The 26497-nt window shown below is 37.5% G+C and overlaps 2 protein-coding genes, 1 long non-coding RNA gene and 1 pseudogene across 3 annotated transcripts; 1 reads left to right on the top strand and 3 right to left on the bottom strand.

The window, feature by feature from the left end:
• Nucleotides 1-1666: 1666 nt before the first annotated feature.
• LOC114264682 (tubulin beta-5 chain) lies at nt 1667-5135 on the bottom strand. The gene is made up of 3 exons (XM_028205381.2): nt 4657-5135; nt 3497-3766; nt 1667-2666 (listed from the first exon to the last, which is right to left on the bottom strand). Exons 1-3 carry the CDS (start codon nt 5051-5053, stop codon nt 1975-1977), a joined length of 1359 nt encoding a protein of 452 aa, XP_028061182.2. The 5' UTR covers nt 5054-5135; the 3' UTR covers nt 1667-1974.
• A 3585-nt stretch (nt 5136-8720) lies between these two features.
• Nucleotides 8721-9212, top strand: LOC114264714 (putative glutamate carboxypeptidase LAMP1 pseudogene; annotated as a pseudogene).
• Nucleotides 9213-14337: 5125 nt separating this feature from the next.
• On the bottom strand, nt 14338-16115 carry LOC114264700 (uncharacterized). The gene is made up of 4 exons (XR_014356819.1): nt 15357-16115; nt 15155-15256; nt 14545-15052; nt 14338-14426 (listed from the first exon to the last, which is right to left on the bottom strand). It is a non-coding gene; the product is annotated as an uncharacterized LOC114264700 (long non-coding RNA).
• A 4171-nt stretch (nt 16116-20286) lies between these two features.
• On the bottom strand, nt 20287-23983 carry LOC145813345 (uncharacterized). Its single transcript, XM_082908629.1, has 7 exons — nt 23429-23983; nt 22478-23281; nt 21723-21913; nt 21376-21639; nt 21137-21230; nt 20695-21047; nt 20287-20623 (listed from the first exon to the last, which is right to left on the bottom strand). Exons 1-7 carry the CDS (start codon nt 23981-23983, stop codon nt 20287-20289), a joined length of 2598 nt encoding a protein of 865 aa, XP_082764755.1.
• Nucleotides 23984-26497: the final 2514 nt, after the last annotated feature.

Raw genomic sequence — 26497 nt, 5'->3', positions numbered from 1 at the left:
ACAAATATTTTTTAAATGGTTAGTAATTTGGTGATATAAATATTTATATTTTGCAATGTGAATATTCACATTGATGTGTGAATGTTTACATTGACAGTGTGAACATTCACAATGGTATGTTAACATTCACACTAATGGTGTGAACATTTGCATTGACGGAGTGAACATTCACACCACGGAATATTCATACTGCAAATATAAATATTATTAGAGGTATTTTGGTAACTATGTCATCCATTGGACTTATTGGAATATAAGAAAATAATGTGGACTAAATGAAACATAAGTAGGTGGAAAAAAAAAATATGAAAAAGTGTCCTTTTTATTTTTGGTTATCAATTTTTATTTTTAAAAAATTAGGAAAATGATTAAGGCTTACAAAAAAAATTTAGGAAATATTACATATCAGTGAAAATCTATTAAAATAACTACAAATTTGTAAAAAAAAAAATTATTAATAATTAAAGTTATAAATTTTTCAATAATTTTGTAGTTATATTTCCAAAAGTACACTGGATTGTAGTATTACTGGTATGGTTATGCAAGAGAGATGGTCGATACATAAGGACGAATATGTTGATATATATGTGGGGTGGAATGGAGAAAAAAAAGAGAGAAATATTCAACGTGCCCTTTTTGCATGGGACTCTTGAGAGTTTCTGTAGAATGATGGGTCCATTGCCCACATGTTTACAATGTGCAACATGCTGAAGAGGAAAGGGACAATTTTTTATTTTTTTTATTTTTAAAGTTTTGATTTAAAATGATGTAGTTTAGTGCAAATAGAAAGTAGTTTAGTATGTAATTTATGAGATGTTAATATCTTTATTCACATAACTTGGATTTGGATTTATTGACTTAATTATTAGTTTGGTCAATCGCTGTTAATTTATTTGACTAATATTTTTTATTGACTTGAAAAGTCCTTATAGCTAAATTATAAGAATATATACGGTCACACACTACATTTGATTAAATGGAATAATTTGTTTTGAAATAACAATTTTGAGATAAGTCATCCCAAACAAAGGCATTTTTAGAATTTTATGACAAATATTTTGTTCCAGGACAAGTATTTCACCCTCTTAGAATAAAATAATTACACGTATTCACATATATAAAAAAAACACTCTTGAAATTAGTTATTCTGAATCAAAAAAATTTAAACCAAATGCAAAATTATTTAATCCATCTCTCCCAAGGTTCTAAATCGCGGTATCGGATAACGTAACGGTATCGATCGCGGAGTATCGGTATCGGTAGTATCGATCGGTACGTATCGGGAATCGGGTGTCGCGGTGGTGAAATTATAAAAATCATTTCAAAGGTTTTTCAACTTTTTCTTTCCCGTACCGGTCCGAACCGGTGAGTATCGGCTCGTCGCGGCTTGTGTAACGGCTTGTGTAACGCTTACAAGCCGATACGTACCGGGACTCGGCCGATACTCCTGCGATTTTTAATCTCAGTGGTATATCGGCCTGTATCCGTCGCGGCACCCCATTTTTCCGATACGTATCGGCCGATACGTAGCGTATCGGCCGATATTTAGAACTATGATCTCTCCTCTTGTCTGCAAATCAAACATAACCCAAGTCTAGTTCTTCATTCTTGGTAATAAGTTCTTGGTAATAAGCAGGACAAGAGAAAAGAAGCACATGTTAAAATATACTAAACCTTTCTTGGATTAGATAAGTTATGCACTTCCAAGTATACCAGTTTTGCTCAACATAGATGAAAAAAAATTAAAATGAAACAGCCATTTGATAGAAGGTCATTCTTCATCAGAGAAGAACAAAAAAAACTAATGCATTAAATTTTGAGGATCATTAGGTGTTCAACCCAAAAAAATAAAAATAAAAATAAAAATAAAATTTGCATCCTTCACCACCAAGATCATCATAACATTTAGGAGACATAAATCTATTTATTTATCGCTGCGCAAAGCATACGAACAAGCAAATTAAGCGAACACCTTCAGTTCCCCGTACTACTACCACCATCATCATCATTATCATCATCCTCAAAATCACCATCATCCTCGGCCGTTGCATCCTGATATTGTTGATACTCCGCGACAAGATCATTCATATTACTTTCTGCCTCGGTAAACTCCATCTCATCCATTCCTTCCCCTGTATACCAATGCAAAAAAGCCTTCCTCCTAAACATAGCAGTAAATTGCTCACTCACCCTCCTAAACATCTCTTGAATCGAAGTCGAATTCCCAATGAACGTTGAGGCCATTGAAAGCCCTTTTGGTGGGATGTCACAAACGCTCGACTTCACATTGTTCGGTATCCACTCCACGAAATACGAAGAGTTTTTGTTTTGGACATTCGTGATTTGTTCGTCGACCTCTTTCGTGCTCATTTTTCCACGAAATAGCGCGGAGGCTGTGAGGTAGCGACCGTGGCGTGGATCAGCTGCACACATCATGTTTTTGGAGTCCCACATTTGTTGGGTTAGTTCTGGGACCGAGAGGGCTTGGTATTGCTGTGAGCCTCTTGAGGTCAGTGGTGCGAATCCCACCATAAAAAAGTGGAGTCGAGGGAATGGGATTAGATTTACGGCTAGTTTTCGGAGGTCAGAGTTGAGTTGGCCTGGGAATCGGAGACAGCAAGTCACCCCACTCATTGTTGCTGAAATCAGGTGGTTCAAGTCCCCAACTGCATCCACATAACAGAAGGAATGAATACATAAGTTAGATTTTTCAAGTCTTTAGGAATAGTACTACTACATGCATAGAAGTAACTAGATACAGAATATACAGATGTCAGATAAAAAATATACAGATGTTTCACATCTATACATTTTGTGTAAGTTCACAATTATAGATGAGAATATATTTTGTCTCACATCTGTGCATTCTTTGTCCAGTTCCTTGTGTACAGGTAGGAATGGCTTGCAATTACATGACAATTCAATTAGTCCAATGTATCTATATCCACTAAGAAACAATTGTGAATTGGTGACCAGCCTTCAATGGCTACAATTAGAGGTGGCAAACCAGTGCGATTGAGCGGATCACAAGAAGTTATGCATTAAGACAATTTATTCCAATTCACTTATTTAATAAACAGGTTTAATCAAATTGGATTGAATTGGATATGATTGCACAAATCAAAAATGGACACATTTACTTTATTGAATAGTCTGTCCAAGGGAGTGGGATGGTGGAGATCATTCCTTAATTGCTTGTTTTTTCTTACCCAAACTTAAATGGGTATTCATTTTCAACACATTTAAACCCAATTTTAATAGGGTTCTCGTTCTCGAAAATGCATACAAATGAAAATCTGTGAGCAAGAATCCCCATTTGAATGATTCAGACCTTACGAAGTTTTTATCTTTAAAAATTCAAGAAATCACATGGCCTTGATAAGATTTTGTAATGTCATCTAAGTAACATAAAGATAATGCATCCATATTTACCACATTTTATAGACAAATTTCAAACCATATGTATTTGTAAGTGAAATGTTGTTAATATACTTACAGCTAGGGGTGCTGAGCTTGAGAGTCCGAAAGCAGATATCGTAGAGTGCTTCATTGTCAAGTACCATACACTCATCAGCATTCTCCACCAGCTGATGAACAGAGAGTGTTGCGTTGTAAGGCTCTACCACAGTGTCCGACACCTTCGGAGATGGGAAGACTGAGAAAGTAAGCATCATTCGATCTGGATATTCTTCCCTAATCTTGGAAATCAGCAGAGTTCCCATTCCAGATCCAGTTCCACCTCCAAGTGAATGACACACTTGAAACCCTGCCAATCTCAAACATAACAAAATGTTGTCTTTGGAAACAAATTTAATGCAAAAAAAAAAAAAAAAAAAAAAAGACTTCTAATGACTTCTAGCTGTATCAATTTTATTGTTGAATTTTTCATACTTTGTCAATTGAATCCAATTGATAACAAAAATGCTAGAGGTCCCAAAAATTCTAGCAAAAGTTTTACCAAATGTCTCACATGGGTGTGGGACCCACATGGGACCCACATGTGGGTCCCACACCCATGTGAGACATTTGGTAAAACTTTTGGTAGAATATTTGGGGTCTCTAGCATTACTCATTGATAATGCTCCGTTAGAAATTAAATTGAAATTAAGAGGTAAAATAGTTCATTCATTCTTAAAGTGATTGAGGGATTGACGTTTAATTTGAAAGAATGTATACACTTCTAAATAGACCATTTTGCCGTTGATTTCTAATTTGTTAACATATGTAATCAATCAGAGTAAATTGACACATTTAGACAGAAGTAAAGAGCTAAATTATTACAAATGAAACTACAATGGCCAAATTGAGACAAGAGGTAAATTACAATGATCGTGAGAAAATGTTAATTTCATTTATGTTTCAAATCCCAAATTGGTTTAGGATATTTCAAATGCTGAGAAAATCATATCCAACATTATCATAAAATTAAGCACTGTGTACAGTTGGCTAGACAGAAATCAAACAAGATTACCTGACTTGATAAAACATTTTCTTATTTGTATTACTTGATTAGCAACAATAAATTCTTTTTCTCTCTATGTAATCTAAAACTAGTTAGAATGCTAATGAAAATACTGATTAGAAACTTTCATTAATCCTATATAGTACTTAAAGAATACAAAAAAGTTAAAGGTTGAATATGCAAAAAACACAAACCTTGCAAGCAGTCACAGTTTTCAGCTTCTTTCCTAACAACATCAAGGACTGAATCAATAAGCTCAGCACCTTCAGTGTAATGTCCCTTGGCCCAATTGTTCCCAGCCCCAGACTGCCCAAAAATAAAGTTATCGGGCCTAAAAATCTGCCCATATGGGCCAGTCCTAATGCTGTCCATAGTCCCGGGCTCAAGGTCCATAAGCACGGCCCGTGGCACGTACCGCCGACCACCATCGGCCTCATTGTAATACACATTAACCCTCTCTAGCTGTAGATGGGAGGTTCCAGCATACCGACCAGTTGGATCGATGCCGTGCTCATCACAAACAACTTCCCAAAACTTTGATCCGATTTGATTCCCACATTGCCCTCCTTGGATGTGGAGAATTTCTCGCATTTTGGATTGGAAAACGGTCCGGGCTTGGCGGCAAAATTGGAAAAGTGAAGTATCTTGTACCCTTTCTTTTCCTTGGAAGGGTCTGAATTTAGGGGAAAGGAGTGTGACAGTTATTTGTACTACCATGTAGTGTGGCCTGCAATTGATCCAACGGTTGTGATTGAATTGTTGGGTGTTGTGAAGTTACATAAATGCCCTTGGAGTGGTTATGGATAGAGGGTGGAGGATTGGGTTGGGTTGAGATCCAACGGTGGAGAAGCGTCCGTCTAGTGTTGTCTATATATGAGGTGGTGGTATGTGTGGACCGTTTGCCACTTGTGCTGTTTGATTCGGACTCAGCCGGCACACATTATGGGACTGTTTTGATTTCACAAAAATGCACCGGCATAATTTTTGAAATGCCATTATACCAATTTCTTAGGCCATTCTATACTTTTGTCATAATTATATTGACCTCTATTTTGCAATGATAAAGCGAAATGTATATGTTAGGTATATATTGAAATAAATATACATATATCATTTTTTTGTAATTTATACAGCTAACGAATTACTGATGAAAATATTTACATGTAATGTCAATTAAAATCTCAAAAGATACTAGTGTAATTTTATCAAAAGTGTGAGAGTAATTGCATTTTTTTCAAACTTCAAGTCAAGTGAGCTGAGTATAATTTACGCTTCATTTTATGTGTATGCTTCACTATATAATAGTTGAATTTGAATCATATCACTTTTTAAAATAGTTTTGTATGTATGAGTTTTGAGTCTTTAGTATTACTGAATTAGTTTTGAGGATAAGATTTAAGATTTTGAGTTTGAGTCATCCTAAGAGGTCACTCGAAATTTGACTAGTGGTCAATTTCAAAGTCCCGAACACTTAGTTATAAAATTTAACAAAATATAAAAATTCCTGAGGCCTTGGAATTATATAATTTTTGTACACCCGATTATAAATTTTTTTTCTTGTTTGTTAATTTTTGGTACACCCAGTTATAGCAAAACGTAAAAACTCCAAGACACCTGGTTGTACACAATGTAAATTTTTATTTTTATTTTTTTATATATAATAGGTGTAAACTTATTCGAACACCCGATTATAAAAATTTAAAACAACAATGTTAAAGGCGTTGATAAGTAGCCCATTCCAAGATTTTGTACGTAGTGTACAAAAACTCAGTGTCAAGAAATTATGTACTTTTGTTGTTTTGTAAAATAATTTTCAACAACCCACAACTTTAATACACACCAAATAATAGTTAACACTACTGTGGTATGCTCTGGCTAGTCCCATGTTAAAGGCTTTCGTTTTCTAATTTACCTAAAAAGGTAATGATGAAATTAAAGAAGACCAGACATGAAATAAAGGAAAGCATTTAGAGAGAGAGAGAGTGAGGAATGTTGATGGGAAATTGGATTCATTTATGTTTACTAATTGAAACCTCCAAGTTTGAAATTTTGGGCTTTGTTTGAGTATAGATTTTTCACAGATTTGTTCAATGGACAGTATTATTATGATAGTTGTTGAGATTTTGAATTTGACTAGTTTAAGAATAGATCATGTTACACTAAGGTTGATTTGATGTACGAGGCCTTACTAGGCGTGATATTTGAATTTTAGTTTTATCATTATGAATGTAGCATTGATTACTCTCCTTTTAGTTGTAACCAAAGAAAAAAAATTATGGAGAGAGGCGTTTTATGATGCAGCCTCCACTGGTTCTTTTAAATTATTCATCTGATAGGATTCTATAGATTTCTATCTCTTAAATTCAAGTAATCAAATCATAACATACCACTACAAGAAAATACACTTTTGGCGACTAAAAAATTAGTCGCCAAAAGTACATATTTTAGTCGCCGAAAGTATTTCCCGACTAAGTAATTTGGTCGTTGGATTTGTCGGCCATACATAGTCGCCGAAGGCATTAGCGACTAAAATTCATTTCGTCGCCATAAGTAGTACAAAATACCGACTACCATGTTAGTAGGCAAAAAAGAAGGTATTGGCGACGAAAACAGTCTTAGTCGCGGATAACAGACATTGCCGACTAAACCGTTAGTCGCCCAAACCGTTCATTAAATATTTTAACTCAACTATTAGATACTAATGTTTTTGTCGCTAAAAAATACAATATCTACGGCGGCAATGTTTTTAGTCGTTAATAGTGCAACTTCAACGACTAATGTTTAGTCGCCCATGATTTTTGTTATGTTTTGGCGACTAAAGATTTAGTCGCCAAAATTGGTTGGGGTTTTAGCTACTAAAATAGGTTGTCGCCATAGATGTTTTCGAGTTGTTTTGGCTACCAAAAATTTTGTCGCCAAAAGTCCTTTCAGCTTCAGCCACTACACATTTAATCGCCATAACTATTTTCCAGTTTTTTTGGCTACTAAATTATTAGTCGCCATAACTATTTTTATTCGTTTTGGCTACTAAAAATTTAGTCGCCAAAAGATTTTTCTTTTTAACTACAAATTGATTTCTCACCAAAAGCATCATTTAATATTTTTGTTTTGTTTGTTTAATTTTACTAAATTTCGTCTGAACCTGTATGTATCCACCGCAACCTGTAATACGTATACAACCTGTATGTATCATCTACATGGTTCACTTAGAACCATAAAACAAAAATGAACACCTGCTATAAATATTCCAATTACAAATAATAATGTAAACTTATGTACGAACGAACTATATATATTCCAATTACAAATAATAACATCATACATTCCAAATACGTTACCAAAATTATGTCCTCTATACACAACATTTTTACTATACTATGCATTGTAATGACCATTTGACAAGGTACAAATTACTATGGTAATATGTACCACGACAAAAGGTAATACAAGCTCCAAAAATATTATGTACCCCACCATAAATTATATGTACGATGCATCCAAATTCCACGGTTCATTAATACAAGCTCCAAAAAATACTTTCTACCCCGTCAAAAATTATATGTTCGATGCATCCACAGTCCACAGCAAAAAGTATAGGACGACAAAAAACTTCCCAACTTTCCCAGCCTGTGTATCTTCCGATAAAAAATTAGAAGATCCACATGTCAATGCCAAAAGCCATCTACACAACAAAAATTACACCCATTAGTTCCATTGTCACATACATGAGAAAACCTACAATAAAACCATCATATTATAATATTATTAACCCGTAATATCATTATTTAATAATAAAATATCAAGTAAGATGGGTAAATTTCACAATACAAATGTAACTATTAGATTTAATGCATCCAGTAACTACCACAGTTACGTAGTGAGGTTCACTCATCCAACTAAATACCTTATCATAAAATAATAATGTGATAGGTTAATAATAATGTGATTTCATCGTTATATTAAAATTTTCCAACATAAAGGGTTTGTTCATTGAACAATAGTACAAACTCTCTCTTTCTCTCTGTCTCTAGTATTCTCAGAAAGGTGTCTCAGAGTTCTTGTTTACTCAACCTCTTCAAAAACCATTTTAGTCTCCCAGATTTTCTGTCATAACCCAAAAAAATAAAGTTACAATGATTAAAAAAGCCACCACAGCCTTCATAGCTATAGCCACCTCTATCTCCTTCCTCTTCCTTTCATCCCCTCCAAAATCCTCCTATCATAACCTACTCCTATCCATATCAGACAATACCTCAAAATGGGAATGAATATGTCCGGCACTGTTGCACTAGCAAAATATGGACAGATATTTAGAGGGGACATTGTGGCGAATGCTTATGATGCAGGTGCTGTAGGGGTATTAATCTATATAGATAGGAAGGACTACGGGGGCGGGGGAGGTAGTGCAAAGTGGTTTCCTGATGACAAGTGGATGCCCCCAAGTGGAGTCCAGGTGGGATCAGTGTTTCGTGGGACTGGTGATCCTACCACACCCGGTTGGCCTAGTTCCCGGGCATGCGAGAGGCTATCAGATGATGAGGTGGAACAAAGAGATGATGTTCCACACATCCCTTCATTGCCAGTGTCCTGGGCGAATAGCGATGCAATCATGAGATCTATAGGTGGGCCCGTAGCCAATGATGATTGGCAAGGAGGCATTGATGCACCAGTTTACAGAGTTGGACCAGGACCTGGAATTTTAGAGCTTAGTTATATGGTAAGTGTCCATAGTACTACATGGGCAGGTTAACCATTATCATAGGTAGATGGCTTTTGGCCCTCGAAGCCCTCTTTTCGGCTCAGTTTATGGCGTTTTTCACGCTAACTCCCAACGTACACGTGGTAATTACGTCCCGTCTGTGCCCACAGGTCCTATTTGACATGAGGAAGCTACCCGTGCCATCCCCGTAGTGCTTTGGGGGCTGCTCTCAAATTTCGGCCCTCGAAGCCCTTTTTTCGGTTCAATTTATGGCGTTTTTCACGCTAACTCCCAACGTACACGTGCTAATTACGTCCCGTCTGTCCCCACAGGTCCTATTTGACATGAGGAAGCTACCCGTGCCATCCCCGTAGTGCTTTGGGGGCTGCCCTCAAATTTCGGCCCTCGACGCCCTTTTTTCGGCTCAGTTTATGGCGTTTTTCACGCTAACTCCCAACGTACACGTGCTAATTACATTCCGTCTATCCCCACAGATCCTATTTGACATGAGGAAGCTACCCGTGCCATCCCCGTAGTGCTTTGGGGGCTGCTCTCAAATTGCGGCCCTTGAAGCCCTTTTTTCGGCTCAGTTTATGGCGTTTTTCACGCTAACTCCCAACGTACACGTGCTAATTACGTCCCGTCTGTCCCCACAGGTCCTATTTGACATGAGGAAGCTACCCGTGCCATCCCCGAAGTGCTTTGGGGGCTGCTCTCAAATTTCGGCCCTCGAAGCCCTTTTTTCGGCTCAGTTTATGGCGTTTTTCACGCTAACTCCCAACGTACACGTGCTAATTACATCCCGTCTGTCCCCATAGGTCCTATTTGACATGAGGAAGCTACCCGCGCCATCCCTGTAGTGCTTTGGGGGCTGCTCTCAAATTGCGGCCCTCGAAGCCCTTTTTCGGCTCAGTTTATGGCGTTTTTCACGCTAACTCCCAACGTACACGTGCTAATTACGTCCCGTCTGTCCCCACAGGTCCTATTTGACATGAGGAAGCTACCCGTGCCATCCTCGGAGTGCTTTGGGGCTGCTCTCAAATTGCGGCCCTCGACGCCCTTTTTTCAGCTCAGTTTATGGCGTTTTTCACGCTAACTCCCAACGTACACATGCTAATTACATCCCGTCTGTCCCCACAGGTCCTATTTGACATGAGGAAGCTACCCGTGCCATCCCCGGAGTGCTTTGGGGGCTGCTCTCAAATTTCGGCCCTCGAAGCCCTTTTTCCGGCTCAGTTTATGGCGTTTTTCACGCTAACTCCTAACGTACACGTGCTAATTACGTCCCGTCTGTCCCCACAGGTCCTATTTGACATGAGGAAGCTACCCGTGCCATCCCCGTAGTGCTTTGGGGCTGCTCTCAAATTTCGGCCCTTGAAGCCCTTTTTTCGGCTAAGTTTATGGCATTTTTCACGCTAACTCCCAACGTACACGTGCTAATTACGTCCCCTCTATCCTCACAGGTCCTATTTGATACGAGGAAGCTACTCGTGCCATCCCCGCAGTGCGTCGGGGGCTGCTCTCAATTTTCGGCCCTCGAAGCCCTTTTCTTGGCTAAGTTTATGGCGTTTTTCACTCCAACTCCCAACGTACACGTGCTAATTACGTCCCGTCTGTCCCCACAGGCCCCACTGCCATCCCCGCAGTGCGTTTGGTGTACATAAAGGTGCACTATGGAGAAGAATTATTTGCAACAAATATATATTGGATGTGACTAGGTGGCATTGTGCCCATTGCAAACCAGAGTAATATCCTAAGAAAACTGCTTTTCAAAAATCCAAACAAATTTTAATTTTGTTTTACACATTATTCAGTTCAAATTAGTGTTGGTTTTATTTTTACAAATTTATTATTAAGAATCACATATTCATTCTTCACAGTTAGCGTTTTGAAATCAAAGCTCCTTTGCAGTAGTTATTGTGAGACCCCTAACTTTTGTAAACCTTATTAGGTCCCAAAATTTTGAGTTACTATAACAAAGCCTTTAATTCGTTGATTGCTCGCAACCTAGAGCTGAAAACGTATCACGGACGAACCCATACAAACCCTAATCGACCCTATAAGCTTAGAAATCATTTATAACACTCTAATATTAATTATTTAACTCTCAAATTTTAGATTAATTGCTCTAAACCCTAACTTCTGATTTTTACAGTCTTCATTCAGTTATTTACCTTTAAATTCAAAGCAAGATAATACAAACCGAATTATTTTTCCTAAACACTAATTTATTAACTCTTCACTTGAAATAGATATTTTAATTGAGCCCAAGCCCTCACATTTTTATTAAATCACAAATTGACCTCAAACAAGTACCATTATATATTTATATATACACTTGTACCCTAAAATCTTTTTTTAACATTATGTTTTACAATTTCCAAGATTTGTACACAAAATAAATAGGGAAATCTCCCCAAATCTCAAGGACATGACTAGCCGTCATCATTATACTTTAGTACAAACAAATCCCTTGAATCTTGGAGCAATAATGACTTTGGTACCAATAAAGATTTGCTATGAGTATTTAAATTAGCCCTAAACCTAACTAGATCATAATTAAATACATAAGTAAGGTTCCAATACATGAGTTTAATTCCAAGCCCTCATTTTTTTTATTAATTTCAAGAATTACCCAAAAAAATAGTACATGTACCCTAATACTATTAGTACCATCAATCAATTGAAATATATATATATATATATATATATATATATGCATACATTGAGAACTGTGCCCCTAATACCTAAAATGATTAAAATAATAACCCCATCACCCTTCCCAAGGGCCAGCCACCATAGGGAAACGTGAAGAGACAACTTTCAAGATATATCATCATGAAATTCTAGAAAGAAACACCACCTAGTACCCTAGACCTAGGATGCTAATTCCTAAACTAGTTTTATTTTAACTAAATCTTGCCAAATCCTTGAGTAAGCCTCCCAAACCATCCCTTTTCCTTTAACACTTCAAACAAATCCTAAACTTTCCATCCATTTTCAACTAGTGGGCTTTTAGGACATTTTACATCATGAATTGTCTATAAATATCAACCTCCCCTAGCTTGGCAAAGCACAAACACCACACCCACATACACACATTAGGTTAGAGAGAGGGAGGAGAGCAAGAAAGAGAAGTCTAGAGGAGAAGAAGGAGGAAGAAGAGAGCTTCTTGTGCAAAGCTTTGTAGGTAAGCCACAACACAACCTTCTCTTCCATTTTCCTTTTTTAATACATATTCCTAAGTGTTCTAAATAATGTTTTCAGATCTGTTGTTACTGAGTTCTTATGTTAAAAATGCTAAGGGTTGAGTATTGATTCCATCTCTCTTGTATTTCCTCCATTTTGGCACAAAACCATCTCTTTTTATACCAATCTCTCAACTTTCCAAGGGCACTCTTTCAAGAAAACTTTCTGAGTTAAATATATGTTAGTTAGCATGTTTTCTTCACAAAATAAACGAAAACTTTCCCTCGGTGGAACCCTTTTTTCTTGTTTTGGACATTCCACCTTAGAATCTGTTTTTGCAGCCCACTTCCAGAAATTCTAGAAAAATGTACAAAATTATTCTGGACCTCTATTTTATATCAAAACCTTCCTCAAGATGTTATCTTTCAACTAAAATTAGTTTCATCGAAAAACATCAAGTGGTTTGCAAGAAAATCAAATTTTCGTAACGGTCGACGGATCTGGACAGATTCTGGACAGCGCTGGAGTATTTTCTAAATAACTTAAAATCTGGAAAAGCAATCCCATTTCCGAAAAATGTTCTAGAAACTAGATCAAATTCTCTACGAACTATAGGAAGACCGAGTCCGGTGAGGGATCTGAAATAGTCCTTTCATTTTAATCTTTATGTGATATTAAAACTGGAAATTTTGTTATGCATGAATGTTTTATGCCTTTGTATTCATGAAAATGTTTAATTGATTATGATCATATCTTGGCATGATATTGTATGTGTTATATTATGCTATTTATCTTTCTCATCTTAAGGATGCATGCTTATGTGGATATTATTATCTTGTAAGTTGGACTAACCTTGTCTTAAAACATTTAACTCAACGGGAAACCTAATTGGAAGGGTATTGGGTTTTCGAGTACTTGAGTAATGAAAAGATGAGAATATGTGATATATGGTTTGTTGGGATGCGTTCCCTATTTGGAAGTTAAAGTCTTGCGCAAGCAGTTGTCGCGTAAACCCTGGAATGGAACGGACGTATTCGGACTCCTTGCGACGGTTTGAATGGTGAGATAAGGTTGGGTCCGGATGGGACATTCAGGATGATAAAACTTTTTCTGGAAGGATGAGGTTGGATTCAGGAGATAAAACTTTTTCTTTTCGCTATCCCTTTTGAGGCCCTGCGGTTGGCGCTACGCGGTATATAACCGTTGGTAGGCATCCGAGGTTAGTTCTGCAACAAAGCAGCAAAAGGGGGAGTTCCGAATAGTCTGGTGTCCAATTCTTGTGGTTGGGAGGACGAAATCTCTTTGGGGGATTTCTAGTTTACTAACATCTAACTTGTAACCCTTTGTTTATTTGGTTGAGTATCATGCTTTACTATTTGATGTTATATTTGTGATTGTGTATTGGACTGGGAAAAAGGGATGGGGTGTGTGTGTGTTTACTGGGCATTCAAAGCTCACGGCGTGTCATGCCAGGTGCCGAAGAGGAGCTTATAGCTGGAGACGACAAACCTGAAACCTTCGAAGACTTTTGGCCATCTTCGGAAAGTTAGGAATCCCTTTGGATATTTTGTAAGGCTCCTGTGAAGATTTAAATTTTCCTTTTGGGATGTAATGTAATGGAACAAGCCTTTGGAATTAAGAATATTCGAGGTTGTTATGTACTTATGTTCTATATATTTATATGTATGAACCTTATCGTTGCTTATGAGACCTTGTGTCAATACCTTTTAAGATCTGTCAAAAGGGTAGTGCGCTGCCTAAGAAAGCCGGACTTAGAAGGGAGGCTAATTTGACTCCTCCGGCAATCTGGGATCTTACTTGGTTATTGACCATAGGACTCACTAGTGACTCTCCCTTGACTGCAACCAATAGTGTAGATTCGGGGCGTCACAGTTATATTGCACTCGTTATATTGTACTAAATCAAAATTCATTCTAATTTCTCTTTAGCCTTAAATCTCAAATCACATTCAATTGGACTTGGTTACCTTATAGAAATCAGAGTACGGCCCTTTCTGTAATGTATCAAAACACCAGGTCGGCTGCTGCAATGTCTACTCACATTATGCCTCATAACCTATTCGAAGCACATCACAAAGAAAATATTTGCATACCAACTTTAGAAAACAATTCTATGTCAATATGATCCATATTTTTTGTAGTACAACTTGTAGTGCCAAGAAAATTATGTTTACCGAATAGTAGGATGACCATCTGAACCTGGCAAGAGGGTTGTGAGCCGTGACACCACGTCGTTTAGATGATTGAGTTGTACTTGTTGTGCCTCCCGTGCTTTTTTTTCTTCATCAACTTGTTTGATTAGCTGCTCTCTTTCCCTCGTAATTTCCTCCCAATCTCTTTCGCGCGCCTCTTTCTCCTTCAATAGCTCTTCTCGATCTCTTTGCCGCTCCTCTTTCTCCTTCAATAGCTCCTCCCGATCTCTTTGCCGCTCCTCTTTCTCCTTCAGCAACTCCTCGTGATCACTTTGACGCTGCTCACGAAGAACCTCCAGTTCCGCTCTCATTAACTCCATATGTTTATCACGTGCTCGTGCCGCACTAGAAGCTGTGGAAGAGGGTTGTGGGCCTACCCCACATCCACGCAAGTAATTTTTTTTTTCCCGAGCACTTGCCTTGATATTTCTTCGTGGGTCAATGGCAACCCCGCAACGGTGGCTGTCACTTGTAGATTCACCATATCATCCTGTAATGCCAACAAAACAATAAAGTCAAGATGGGAGAAGGAATTTAAAAAAACTTTATTAATTGATATGCATCACACTTGGTTTCAACATTCAATACTCACATGTAGCTCACCACATTTGGGGTCAATCCAATCTCCCGTCTTCTTAGACTTGTGTGCTTTCTTATAAAATTCGGGGAAATCTATATCCCCATCCTCATTTGCCTGTTATGTTCGGGAAAAATCCAATGACGAATTAGTACATGGTAATATTCACAATCAAGAAGAATTAATCATCCATTACATGTCTAAATTAACTTCTCACCATTAGCGACATTGCTATAGGAAATGATCGCGATCCACTTGTATGATTATAGGGGAGCATACCCCTATTTGCTTTACCAGCCGTAGACCGTTTCTACAAAAATATTAAAAAAAAAAAAAAAGAACATGCTTTACTAAGTTTCAGTGAAGAAGTTCTACATCTATTAGTCAAGAAGTTTTACATATTAACACATCAATTAATTTCAATAATGGGCTTTCTAATTTATTTGTTACCAGGTGAGATTCGTCTTTCCAAGCAACATCAATCAAATATTTCCAGTCCTCCAAGCTCACTCCACTAGGCAGACGACTATAGGGGTCATCAACACCCTTTTCCTCATGTTCGAGGAACTCTTGCTTTAGATTGTACCTCCAATCCTTGTATAGCAAATATGTCTTCCTATCGAGGATCTGTTGAGCTTGTTCATCATTATCAAAATCATCGCCGATAACAAACTTGTCCTACAAACATAGATACAGAATTAGTTGAACAATTAATTTAACCAATTACAAATTATATAATAAAGACATTATGGCAAGATGAATCTCATACTAGCACCGCTTGGATGACCGCATCTTTGGTACTTTGATCAATTTTTATCCATGACTTCACGCTCTGAAGAGGGCACAACCGTCTAATTTGAAGGCCCAACTCATTCGTCGCTGGGGTTGCATTCCCTCCTGTGATTGCGTTCAACACCCGATTGACGTAGACATGTAATTTCTCCCCCTTTTTCCTAGCAATTTTTTTCTACACGCCTTTGCCTAATGTAGGTCCTCGAACACGAGTTGACCTCGTTTGCCCTAGTACAAAAAGGGAACGTAGCCATCATTATCAAACATTGCTAATGGAGTACAAAAAGGAAATGCTGCATGTAAAGTCCTGTCACTTTTTTTGCTGCCTACTGTTGCTGCCAGTTACTGTTTGCCTGCATAAAATCGGACGTAAATTATGACTACTGTTACTGCCAGCTACTGTTTGGCTGCATACAATCTTGGAAAATTATGCGACAACTTGGATAAAGTCTTGGTAAATTATGCATAAAGTCTTCGTAAATTGTTATGCCTACTGTTGCTACCAACTTGGAAGGTTGTGTTCCTAATATTTTATTTCTTGTGTAAGTGTCCTTGTTATGTGTATATTAATGTTTAGTTTTTTTTTTTTTGTTTTTATTTGCCTTTATGGGGTTTTCATTGCCTTACTTGATGACTTATGCACCCCCCTCCCCCAAAAAAAAACCAAATTTTTTTTAAACAACTAAATAGTATGCTCTTACCCACTCCACCTGGCTGCGTCTCTTCCACCACAGTTTGTGTATCATCTGGTGGTTGCGTCTCATCAGACAACATCATCGGGGTGCCACTCTCCTGTGGACATGCTTCAGATGTTGATAGTACGTTGTCACTTGTTGCTCTCTTCCGTCGGCCTGTCTTGACTCCCGGAACCATTGTACCTACATTACGTAACAAACGTACATGAGTAATAAACATCGCATAAATTAGTAGTGTAATTGCTGCAATAATGACACAACACTGTCTACTCAATAATAAAATGCTCGTTAAGCAATGGTAAACTAAGAGAACATGATGGTGATACACATTACTAAATTTGCGAATCATGACTCCCTGCTGGCATTACAAAAATTATCAGCACAACAATTTCTCCTTTGTTTAAGATGTATTTTATACCTTCAAATCATTGATATGGTCTCAAAAGTAGTGTTTACCCTTAAACATGTGATACCCATATGACGTGGTATTTTTAAAATATGAAATACTATATATATGATTTGTTATTAATAGTTTCCTATTTACATAAAGTTCTAATATAATATAGCCAATAATGAACATTCCCATATCAATTAATCTAGCAATTTCCTTCCTACTCAAACCCATTTATTAAATTAAAATTAATTTTTTTTTATTCTGAAATTTTTAAAAATAGATTTGTAATTATTTTTATTCGGTTCCCATAGCTATACATGTAATTTTTTTTTTTTTGTATATTTGCTTATTGTTTAAAAATAATTTTATTAACTAATCAATTACATAAGTTAATAAATATATATTTTTTACTATCTTATAATTTCATATTAGTGGAAATCTCAAGGAACAAAATAATATCAACTCAATCGGAGAGAAAGGATATTATGTCAAGTTACCCGAGGAAGCTGCCCGGCAAGAACACCGAAAAAGCCTGTTGTCCCTACCACCATAAACAGAAAAGATGCCTGCATGACGGAATGAAATCAAATTCATGGAGAATATAATATTTACGAATTATGATGGTTTACATCTTGCAAAATAAGAAAAGAAAATCAAATGGAAGGCACAGGTGTCATCACATTCTACTCTTCATTCCCCAAAAATACAGAATGAAATTTATGCAATGGAATGTATGCTCTTTTATTGTTACAGGTTAAACAAAACATTTAGTGTAGGGCAACTTACAGCATTTCTAACACTTGGGATTGCAAGGTTCTCCGCGTTTTTAATTCCAAGAGTAGCACCTTTCCAAAACTTCACACTTGTTATGGACACTGACCATACGACGTGATACATATGGTTAAGAACTCCATTTGTCTGCCCAACCAACTTCACAGCATCACTACATGAAGCTTCCAATAAACAGGAACAGTTTGCTGTTCAGCCATAATGTTTCAGAGCTTTTGACTATTATTTTCTGATAAGAAAAATTTACAGTAACACAAAAGTGAGCCACCTAAAGGGGAAGAACATTATACACTCAACAGTGTTTACCCTATAGGATGTACAAATCATGAATTCATGGCAACTTAGTAACGGCAGTGCCAGATTTGCTGCACAGCCCCTAGTAACAGTTGAGTAAAATTAATCATGAATTCATGGCAACTTACTTCTTTTACTTTTGTAAAGAGACTAAACTCACATTTTTGCCAGTTCTTCTTCAACAATGAAACCAGAAAATTAACACTCAATTGCACAGTTGGAAAACAGCAACTCCCATGCAGAGAACCTTCTTCAGTTGGAATTTGACTGTCGCTTTAGTCTCATTAACTTTAGACTTGACAGGTTCTTGATGTGTGACAAGGGTAGGAAACTTCCCTGCATTGGAAGAAATGGAACTCGTCAGATACGAGGAATGGTAACTAACAAACTGAGACATAATAAGGAAGAACGAAAAAAAAAAAAAAAATTCTAGTTTATATATCAGCAGCCCAAGTAAAGAAACAAATCTTCTTTATAAATTATGTAACTTCATTCTAAAGAAACACATAAATACAACATTCCATAAATCACATCCCAAAACATGCAACTATACAATCACAATACACCCCAAAATCAGGTCATACACCTTTCATTGAGCCTGAATCTGCTCCAGCAGCATTCATAGAGTGTTGTCTTCCTAGTTTTTTTAATGGTTTGTGATCATGTCAAATACGAACAAAAGCAAGAACAAACATGAGCAACATACTCCCCTTACAAATGATCTCATCCAGCATATTGGTTTAAAGTGGGTAATGGGCAGAACACTTTTCTTTGTCTTCATAATTGGCATCTTCTTGGTCCTTTGAAGGAAAGATTTGCAGATAGAGTTATTTATGATGTAGGCTCTCTAGCTTAGGCTAAGGTTGCTTCCATTATAGATGATGGGAGATGGAGATGGCCTGTGTGCCAGACCTGGGAATTAGATGACATTAAGGCTAATGTTCAGGGTAACCCAACTAATATGGAGGATAAAGCTATTTGGCTGGCATCCTCTGATGGGTGCTTCTCTATTCAATCTGCTTCGAATTTGTGGAGAACCCAGCACCCTAAGGTGCAGTGGGCAGCCCTTCTTTGGCTCAAGCAATCACTTTCCCAGCCACCATAGCAGATCCTCAAACATGGAGAGTTCAACTAAAATCAAAGCAAAAGTGGGTATGCTCCCACGCTACCAATAAGGGTTCGATTCCCCTCCTGTTTACCTGGTTCAGACTTGGCGGTAGCCTACACCTAGCACAAATTCTCAGTCATTAGCCTTGAAATTTATATTAAGTTGTGACTGCAGCCCCGCGCAATTTTGGGACACATCAATCTAATTATCATCCTGTATTAGAGCACCACACATAATTATGCAGCACCATTCACAGACCACTGGTTCTTGACATGAAGGCTGCATTTTCAGCTTTATGTACAGTTCTGGTTTCCTGAGCTATCCTTTGAAGGCTTGTTGACTAGAGCACCACACAGAATTTTACATAATAGTAATAACAATAATTATTATTATACTAATATCTAAGGGAAAACCACTCTCTCACTATTTGCATATGATGTCAGTAGATCCTCACACTTAAACCATTTCATTAGAAAATTCATAGATGGGAACAAATGTGATGTTTGCAAAAACACATTTAGTACTTGGTGGGCAACTTAAAAGAAATGGAAGTTTGTAACCCTGCAAACGCAATTATCACAGATTAAACAAGCATGAAGCAATTAGTCTTAAGAACACATGATTTACTATAACTTGTGATTTACCATTGAGATAGTATATGGTTCATAATTTCCATTATGGCTAGTATGTAGTAACAATATAAAGAACTTAAATTCTATATAAGGGACCTAGCACCTAAGCATATCAGTGAAGCATGAAGCAGCCAAAGTGGACAAAAACAGCGGCGAACTGTCAAACTCAGCAAACAGAAACAAAGCAGATGTGCAAATCAGCACAGATTGTGGGAAAAGCAGCCAAACAGCACAGGTGTCCGACTGTAAAAACTGAACTGAGTATGAATTTGATTCTCAATTTGCTCTAACAGTTCATACAAAGTGTAGAGGAAATAAAAATTAGAAGGTTCAAATTACATGAAATTCAAGAGTAGGCATGAAATTCAAATTACAATTTCTTCAATATTCTTAATTGCCCTCATGACATCAACAAAACAAGCCAAACAAAGAAACAAACGGAGTTAAAATTCTAGGTCCGTATCTGCATCAAAATCACTTTCCATCTCATGTTCTTCGTCATCACCCGAGATTGTTAGGTCATCGTCGTCATCGCAGATGAAATCATTGTCCATAACACCCTCCGGTCGTACACGCTTATTGGACTGAGAAACTTCCATTGAAATAATTTGCGGTTCAATGTCATCACGACGTAAAACAACAACATCATCAATAGGCTCAGTTGGTACAACAGTACTATTTTCACCATCTTGCAACACTTCATCAAATTCTGGCACATCCAACTCAGCACATCCCAAATTCGTCGATGTTGAAACTTTTCTACGACTCGCCAATTCGGCCCTAACTTCGTATCAGGAACGTAGAAAACTTGTTGAACTTGGCCTGGGAACACAAAGGAGTCATCTTTATACCATCGACTTCTTACATCAACAGTTGTCACATGTGGTTCGACACGCAAAGTTCGAGTACTACCGGTGTTATACCATTCACATTGGAACAAAACAACCCGGTGTCCAAACAAATATGTCAGTTCCCACACTTTACAAAGGTAGCCGTAGAACTTGATCAACTGGCCTTGGTGGTCGCCTTCCACTACCAACCCACTATTTTGACATTTACGACGGTTATCACGGTCGATAGTATGGAATCGGACGCCATTACAAACGCATCCCGAATATGTATTGACTAAGGCATTAGGTCCATTGGCTAATGCCCACATCTCATCGGTTGCTTCGGGTGAGTTTTCATTTCGCAACTGGTTCATCTACAGAAGAAAGTATGTCATGTCAATTCAAAGTTAGAATAATTCAACGTTAGCTCCACACTTTACAGTAACATGGTACATAATCTTACGCGAGCTTTGAACCATTTAGGAAATTCTTTGCATTGTCGCGTTGCAATGTTGCATGAACTTCCATATTTTTGTTGCAACACGAGCTTGTGTTCCCTAGTTAATACGAAGTACATCATAAGTAATTGGAATAATGAAGACTTTAAAAAATAAAAACCATGTAGGAAATGTATGTTGCATATATGATGAAGAAGCATACTCTAGATATTCATCCACTTCCAAACTATTGTGTAGGACAAACCAATGAGCCAATTCGCGGTCAGCTACGGACACATCAACTGCCCTGGGGAGTTGACCAAAAGGACGAAGATTTTGAGTGAAGATCGCCAACCCCGGGCCATTGGCACCCCCATCATAGTTCCTTTCTTCCCGGTTAAACACTGTTTCAACTCCATGCAAATACATTGAACAAAACATCGTACACTCTTTGGATATGTAGGCCTCCGCAATGGATCCTTCTGGACGAGCTTTATTGCCCATAAAGCCTTTAAGAAGTCCAAGTATCCTACACGTAAACATCGGCGTGATCGTCAGTATGTTCATATTGAACTATAATTACAAGAAAAAATTCCTGACTCGTTGTTATACCTCTCAATAGGATACATCCATCGATATTGGACAGGCCCTCCAAGCCTAGCCTCGTAAGGCAAATGAATTGCCAAGTGGACCATCACATCAAAAGAAGCTGGAGGAAAAATCTTTTCAAGCTTACAAAGTATAAGTACGATTTGTTCTTGCAATTTCTCCAAATCAGTCACCCTCAATGTCTTCGAGCACAACTGTTTAAAAAAAGTTCCAAACTCAAACAATGTGGTCCCAATCTCGGTAGGAAGGTATCCTCGCATCCCAGTGGGAAGAAGTCGTTGTAGAAGGACATGACAGTCATGACTCTTGAGGCCAACTAACTTACAACCATTCGCGGTGACACAATTGGATACATTTGCCGCATAGCCATCAGGAAAATTAATTGATTTCAAGAAATCAGAAAACCCTATTCGTTCTGCCGGGGACAATGTGTACGATGCCTGAGGCTTTAGGAAAGAGCCATTCGCATGCCTTATCAAGTGTAAGTCCTTTCATATTCGCATGTCCTCTAGATCCAAACGTGCTTTGTCGGTGTCCTTGTTCTTGCCATCAATGCTCAATAGTGTCCCAAGCAGATTGTCACATATATTCTTCTCTATGTGCATGACATCAAGGTTATGTCGAAGCTTAAGTGTTTTCCAATAGGGTAGGTCGAAAAGAATGCTTCTTTTTGTCTAGTTCGGAGTTGGATTTTCAGTCCATTGTCTTTTTTGGTTGGTTGGATGCTTTCCATATGGCCTGTACGTGCCCAAATTAACTTGCTCCAGTATTTGTTCTCCCGATAACTCGACAGGTTTGGACCGATTCTCAATGTCACCGTTGAATAGCTTACTTCTACGCCAATTATGGTTCTCAGGTAAGTACCGCCGAGCACCCATAAACCCTATCTTATTGCGCAAACGCTGAGATGATGCATCCACGTTACAATTAGGGTAGGCCAAGTAACCTTTTGTACTCCAACCAGACAACGAACCATATGCAGGGAAATCATTGATGGTCCACATGACTGCTGCATGCATTGTAAATATTTGGCCGGTAGAGGCATCATATGTTTCCACACCATGCTCCCACAAGTTAGTTAACTCTTCTACTAATGGTTGCAAGTAAACATCGATGTCCCTTCCAGGTGCGGATCGTCCGGGAATAAGCAATGACATCATGAGAAATGGATCTTTCATACACTTCCATGGGGGTAGATTGTAAGGCATTAAGATTACGGGCCACATGCTGTACGAGGTACTCATATGTCCGAATGGATTGAAACCATCCGTCGCAAGCCCTAGCCGTACATTCCGAGGATCCGCAGAGAACGTAGGATGCAACCTATCAAAGTCCTTCCATGCCTCACCATCAGCTGGATGTCGCAATACTCCATCATCCACACGCTTATCTTTGTGCCATCTCATATCTGCAGCTGTTTTTTTCGACATGTAAAATCTCTTCAACCTCGGTGTCAAAGGAAAGTACCTCAGTATTTTCTGTGGAATTTTTTTACCCGTCTTGTCGTTCAACTTGTATCTAGACTCTGTACATGTAGAGCAATTCTCCAATGTGGCGTTGTCCTTCCAAAATAAAGTACAATCATTCTTGCATGCATGAATGGGCTCATATCCCAAACCCAACTCACGTAAGAACTTTTTCGCTTCATAAAGGGTCCATGGAACATTTTCATGACACTTTGGGAGAATGTCTTTGAAAACTTGCATAACCATATCGAAAGATTTGTTGCTCCATTTATTGTACACCTTCACGTGAAGCATCTTAATTACAAAGGACAAGATGGAAAACTTTTCACACTCTGGATATACTTGACGTTGAGCATCATCGAACAACTTCATGAACTTAAACAAATTGTGCCTCTCCGAACTAGTACGTTCTCCGTCGATATGATCATCCATGAGACCACTCATGTAAATCTCTTGTAACATGGTTGGAAGTTCATCCACATTTTCGTGATTGGTTGTCATTCCAGCTCGGTCGGTTTGAGTATCATCGTTTCGCATAGTAGGATGACCACGAAATAGGGGGACACGTTCCCCGTGGTGGACCCAAGTGCGATAAGAACATGCGATTCCTCTTCGAAGCAAGTGCAACCGTACAACATGTCGAGGTAATTTCGTGCCGTTCAAGCAATCAACACAAGGACAACGGATTTCATTCTGCGGCCCTAAATTCTTCGTAGCGAACTCCAAAAATGACTGAACACCTTGTACATACTCTTTGCTTTTTAGCCTATCTGTTATCATCATCCAACTCTTGTCCATTCTTGGAACAGTACACATCAAGCGAAGATGAACCTGGGAATCGACAGGGAATTGGAAAAATACTCTGTAATGGAAGAAAGCTTAAGTAAGTTTAGGGGCTCGATTAGCATTGCTTTTTGAAGTGAAGAAAATAGTAATAACAGATCGGTCTCATGGATGATCATAAGAAATCATTAATCTTTTTCAAATTTTCTGCTCACTTTAGCTTTTTCAAATCTGTGGCTCCTTTTCTCTAGAAGCTTGTAAAATGTAACCTTTTATCCCTTTCAGACAAACCAAATGTACACAACTTTAATCTGAACCATCAAGATTTTTCTTTAAAGAAACAATAATGCACTAATGTCAAGTACATTTGAGGTGTATCTTGCAAATAGAAGGCTTGAACCCTTGATACATTTAGATAGGAACACCAACAATGGCCACTGTCACTCTCTTCTCATTATAAAATGGGTTTATTTATTATGGCATAGCTCATATTCTCAATTTAGATTGCCACAAAAAAATTACAAAAAGAGAAAAAACAACATATTTCATCAAGCTCAGAAACACTTTGTCTTTAACTTTGAAAACTCTTTCTCACATTTTTTCAAAACATTTTCACTTTGATTTTGATATTAAACAATATCTCAACAACTAGAGTTTAGCATTTTTCACTCTAATTTTGACATTAAACAATATCACAAGAGCACTCAAGAACTAGAGATGGCCCAAGCCTATTGAGGGCCTAGACAAATGAAATGTAGTTAGAATATGGTTTGGTGCCTTACATTGGCCATTGCCATTCTATTATTGTTCCCATTCTATAGTAAGATAGTGCAACTTCTTGTGCAACTTAGATTGTGAAGTTAGGTGCTTCCAGAATCAACAGTATGGTTGAAAGGGTACAGATATCTCGGGAGATCGGAGAGATTATTTTTCATCTGTTTTCAACAAATTATGAGTGAAAGGACGACCATGTTCTGTAATCGTCATATTGACCAGATTATCGTCTATTGTTTCTATGGAGTTCCAAAGGTTTGCAGTGCAAAAATGTGAGAGTAATTAGGATATTGAGTAATCATACTTTGTAATCCTAATTTCTTATGTGATGGCCACATATTTCTGAACTAAAGTTGACTTTTAAAGAAATTATTTTCAACTATAGAAATGCACGACAGTGTAAACCTCAAGTTTTTCGTAGTGTGTTTCTTGATTGGTCATTAACATGCCGTGATGGGGTATGTGTTCATAATGTATATGTTTCTCCGTTGCGGTCATCAAAGGTAGTTCTATATTTTTTTAACTATCTTTGTCTTACTCTTCTTGAAATGTGTAGAGAGAAGTACTGAAATATCTGAGTTTTAAGTCAGACAATAATCTAAGGGTCATGAAAAGTATAGACTACAAAAACAAACGAATGTGGATGTGTCTAATTGTTTTAAAAGGAGAATGCAGATAGTTTATAATTTCAAACTTGCAATTCTTTAAGGTCCAAGAAATATATATTGAATTGAGGTGTTTCAAACAACAACTACCTAACCCAATGTAGATGCGGAGCTGAAGTATATCACTTGTCTTTCGTCTCTTGAATAAAGTGGTCAGGGGCTTATTCTGAAGTGTTTTGGTGGATAGGAATTGGGATAAATGATCTCATACTATGATCATCAGGCTTATTCTCAACTGATTTGGTGGTTACGATTCGAGTTAGGGGAGAGCAAGGTTGAATTTGGTTTGGTTTTGAAGTAAACTAACATCGAATTATTAGCTATGGTTTTATGAAATTTGGAAGCAAACTGAATCTTGAAAATATTGAAAGTTTTCAACCAAACTATGAAAATGGGATTCATTTCAATTTGGAACTACGATTTCTATAAATATATTTACATAAATGGAACTAAATTTCAAATAAAAATCATAACTATAAAATCATGGACCTAACTGTCAAGAATTAGGATTGAATCGAACCGATTTGTGATTTTTAAAAAAAAACAATTTCTTTTACTTAATTCGAATTTGAGTCACACCATCGGAACGTTTGAAACATTTTCGATACAAAAAACAGAGGCACATTTATAATGATAAGAGTAAATCAGGAAAAGCATCTAAAATCAACAAGTGTGTTAAAAAAACAGAGGCACATTTCGAACATTTTCGATACAAAAAATAGAGGCACATTTATAACGATAAGAGTAAATCAGGAAAAGCATCCAAAATCAACAAGTGTGTTCAAAAAACAGAGGCACATTTCGAACATTTGCGAACCGATTTGGAACATTTCTCCAAAACAGAGGCACATTTAAACGATACAAAAATAATCCAAATCCAAAATCCAAATGGACAATCCGCAATGTCAACCACACCCATTCACGAAGTCGGGAAAAGCCCTAAAAATTTGTGTACGAAATAAATGGAAAATGAAAGGACAAAAACATGTCAAACCCTAAAATTAATCGACAACCAGATAGAACCAGATCGACAGAGAGGGAGAGAGACGACAGAAACATACCTGCGATGGTGATGATCGCCGACTTGCAG

This window comes from Camellia sinensis, chromosome 15, assembly GCF_055761805.1.
Source record: "Camellia sinensis isolate YWXY chromosome 15, ASM5576180v1, whole genome shotgun sequence".
NCBI classification, from domain to species: domain Eukaryota; kingdom Viridiplantae; phylum Streptophyta; class Magnoliopsida; order Ericales; family Theaceae; genus Camellia; species Camellia sinensis.
This window is presented reverse-complemented; position numbering and strand designations above follow the sequence as displayed.

Bases quoted from the DNA above. Each gene is read 5' to 3' on its own strand.
- LOC114264682 (XM_028205381.2), bottom strand. From the start codon at position 5,053: ATGCGAGAAATTCTCCACATCCAAGGAGGGCAATGTGGGAATCAAATC. The intron at 3,767-4,656 runs GTTTGTGTTTTT...TGAGATTGGCAG, and splicing joins AAACTGTGACTGCTTGCAAG to GGTTTCAAGTGTGTCATTCA. The intron at 2,667-3,496 runs GTAAGTATATTA...ATGTGGATGCAG, and splicing joins CAAGCTCAGCACCCCTAGCT to TTGGGGACTTGAACCACCTG.
- LOC145813345 (XM_082908629.1), bottom strand. From the start codon at position 23,983: ATGGACAAGAGTTGGATGATGATAACAGATAGGCTAAAAAGCAAAGAG. The intron at 23,282-23,428 runs GTTATGCAAGTT...TTATTTTGGAAG, and splicing joins GCAACAAATCTTTCGATATG to GACAACGCCACATTGGAGAA. The intron at 21,914-22,477 runs GTTAATTTGGGC...TTTTTTAAACAG, and splicing joins GAGAACAAATACTGGAGCAA to TTGTGCTCGAAGACATTGAG.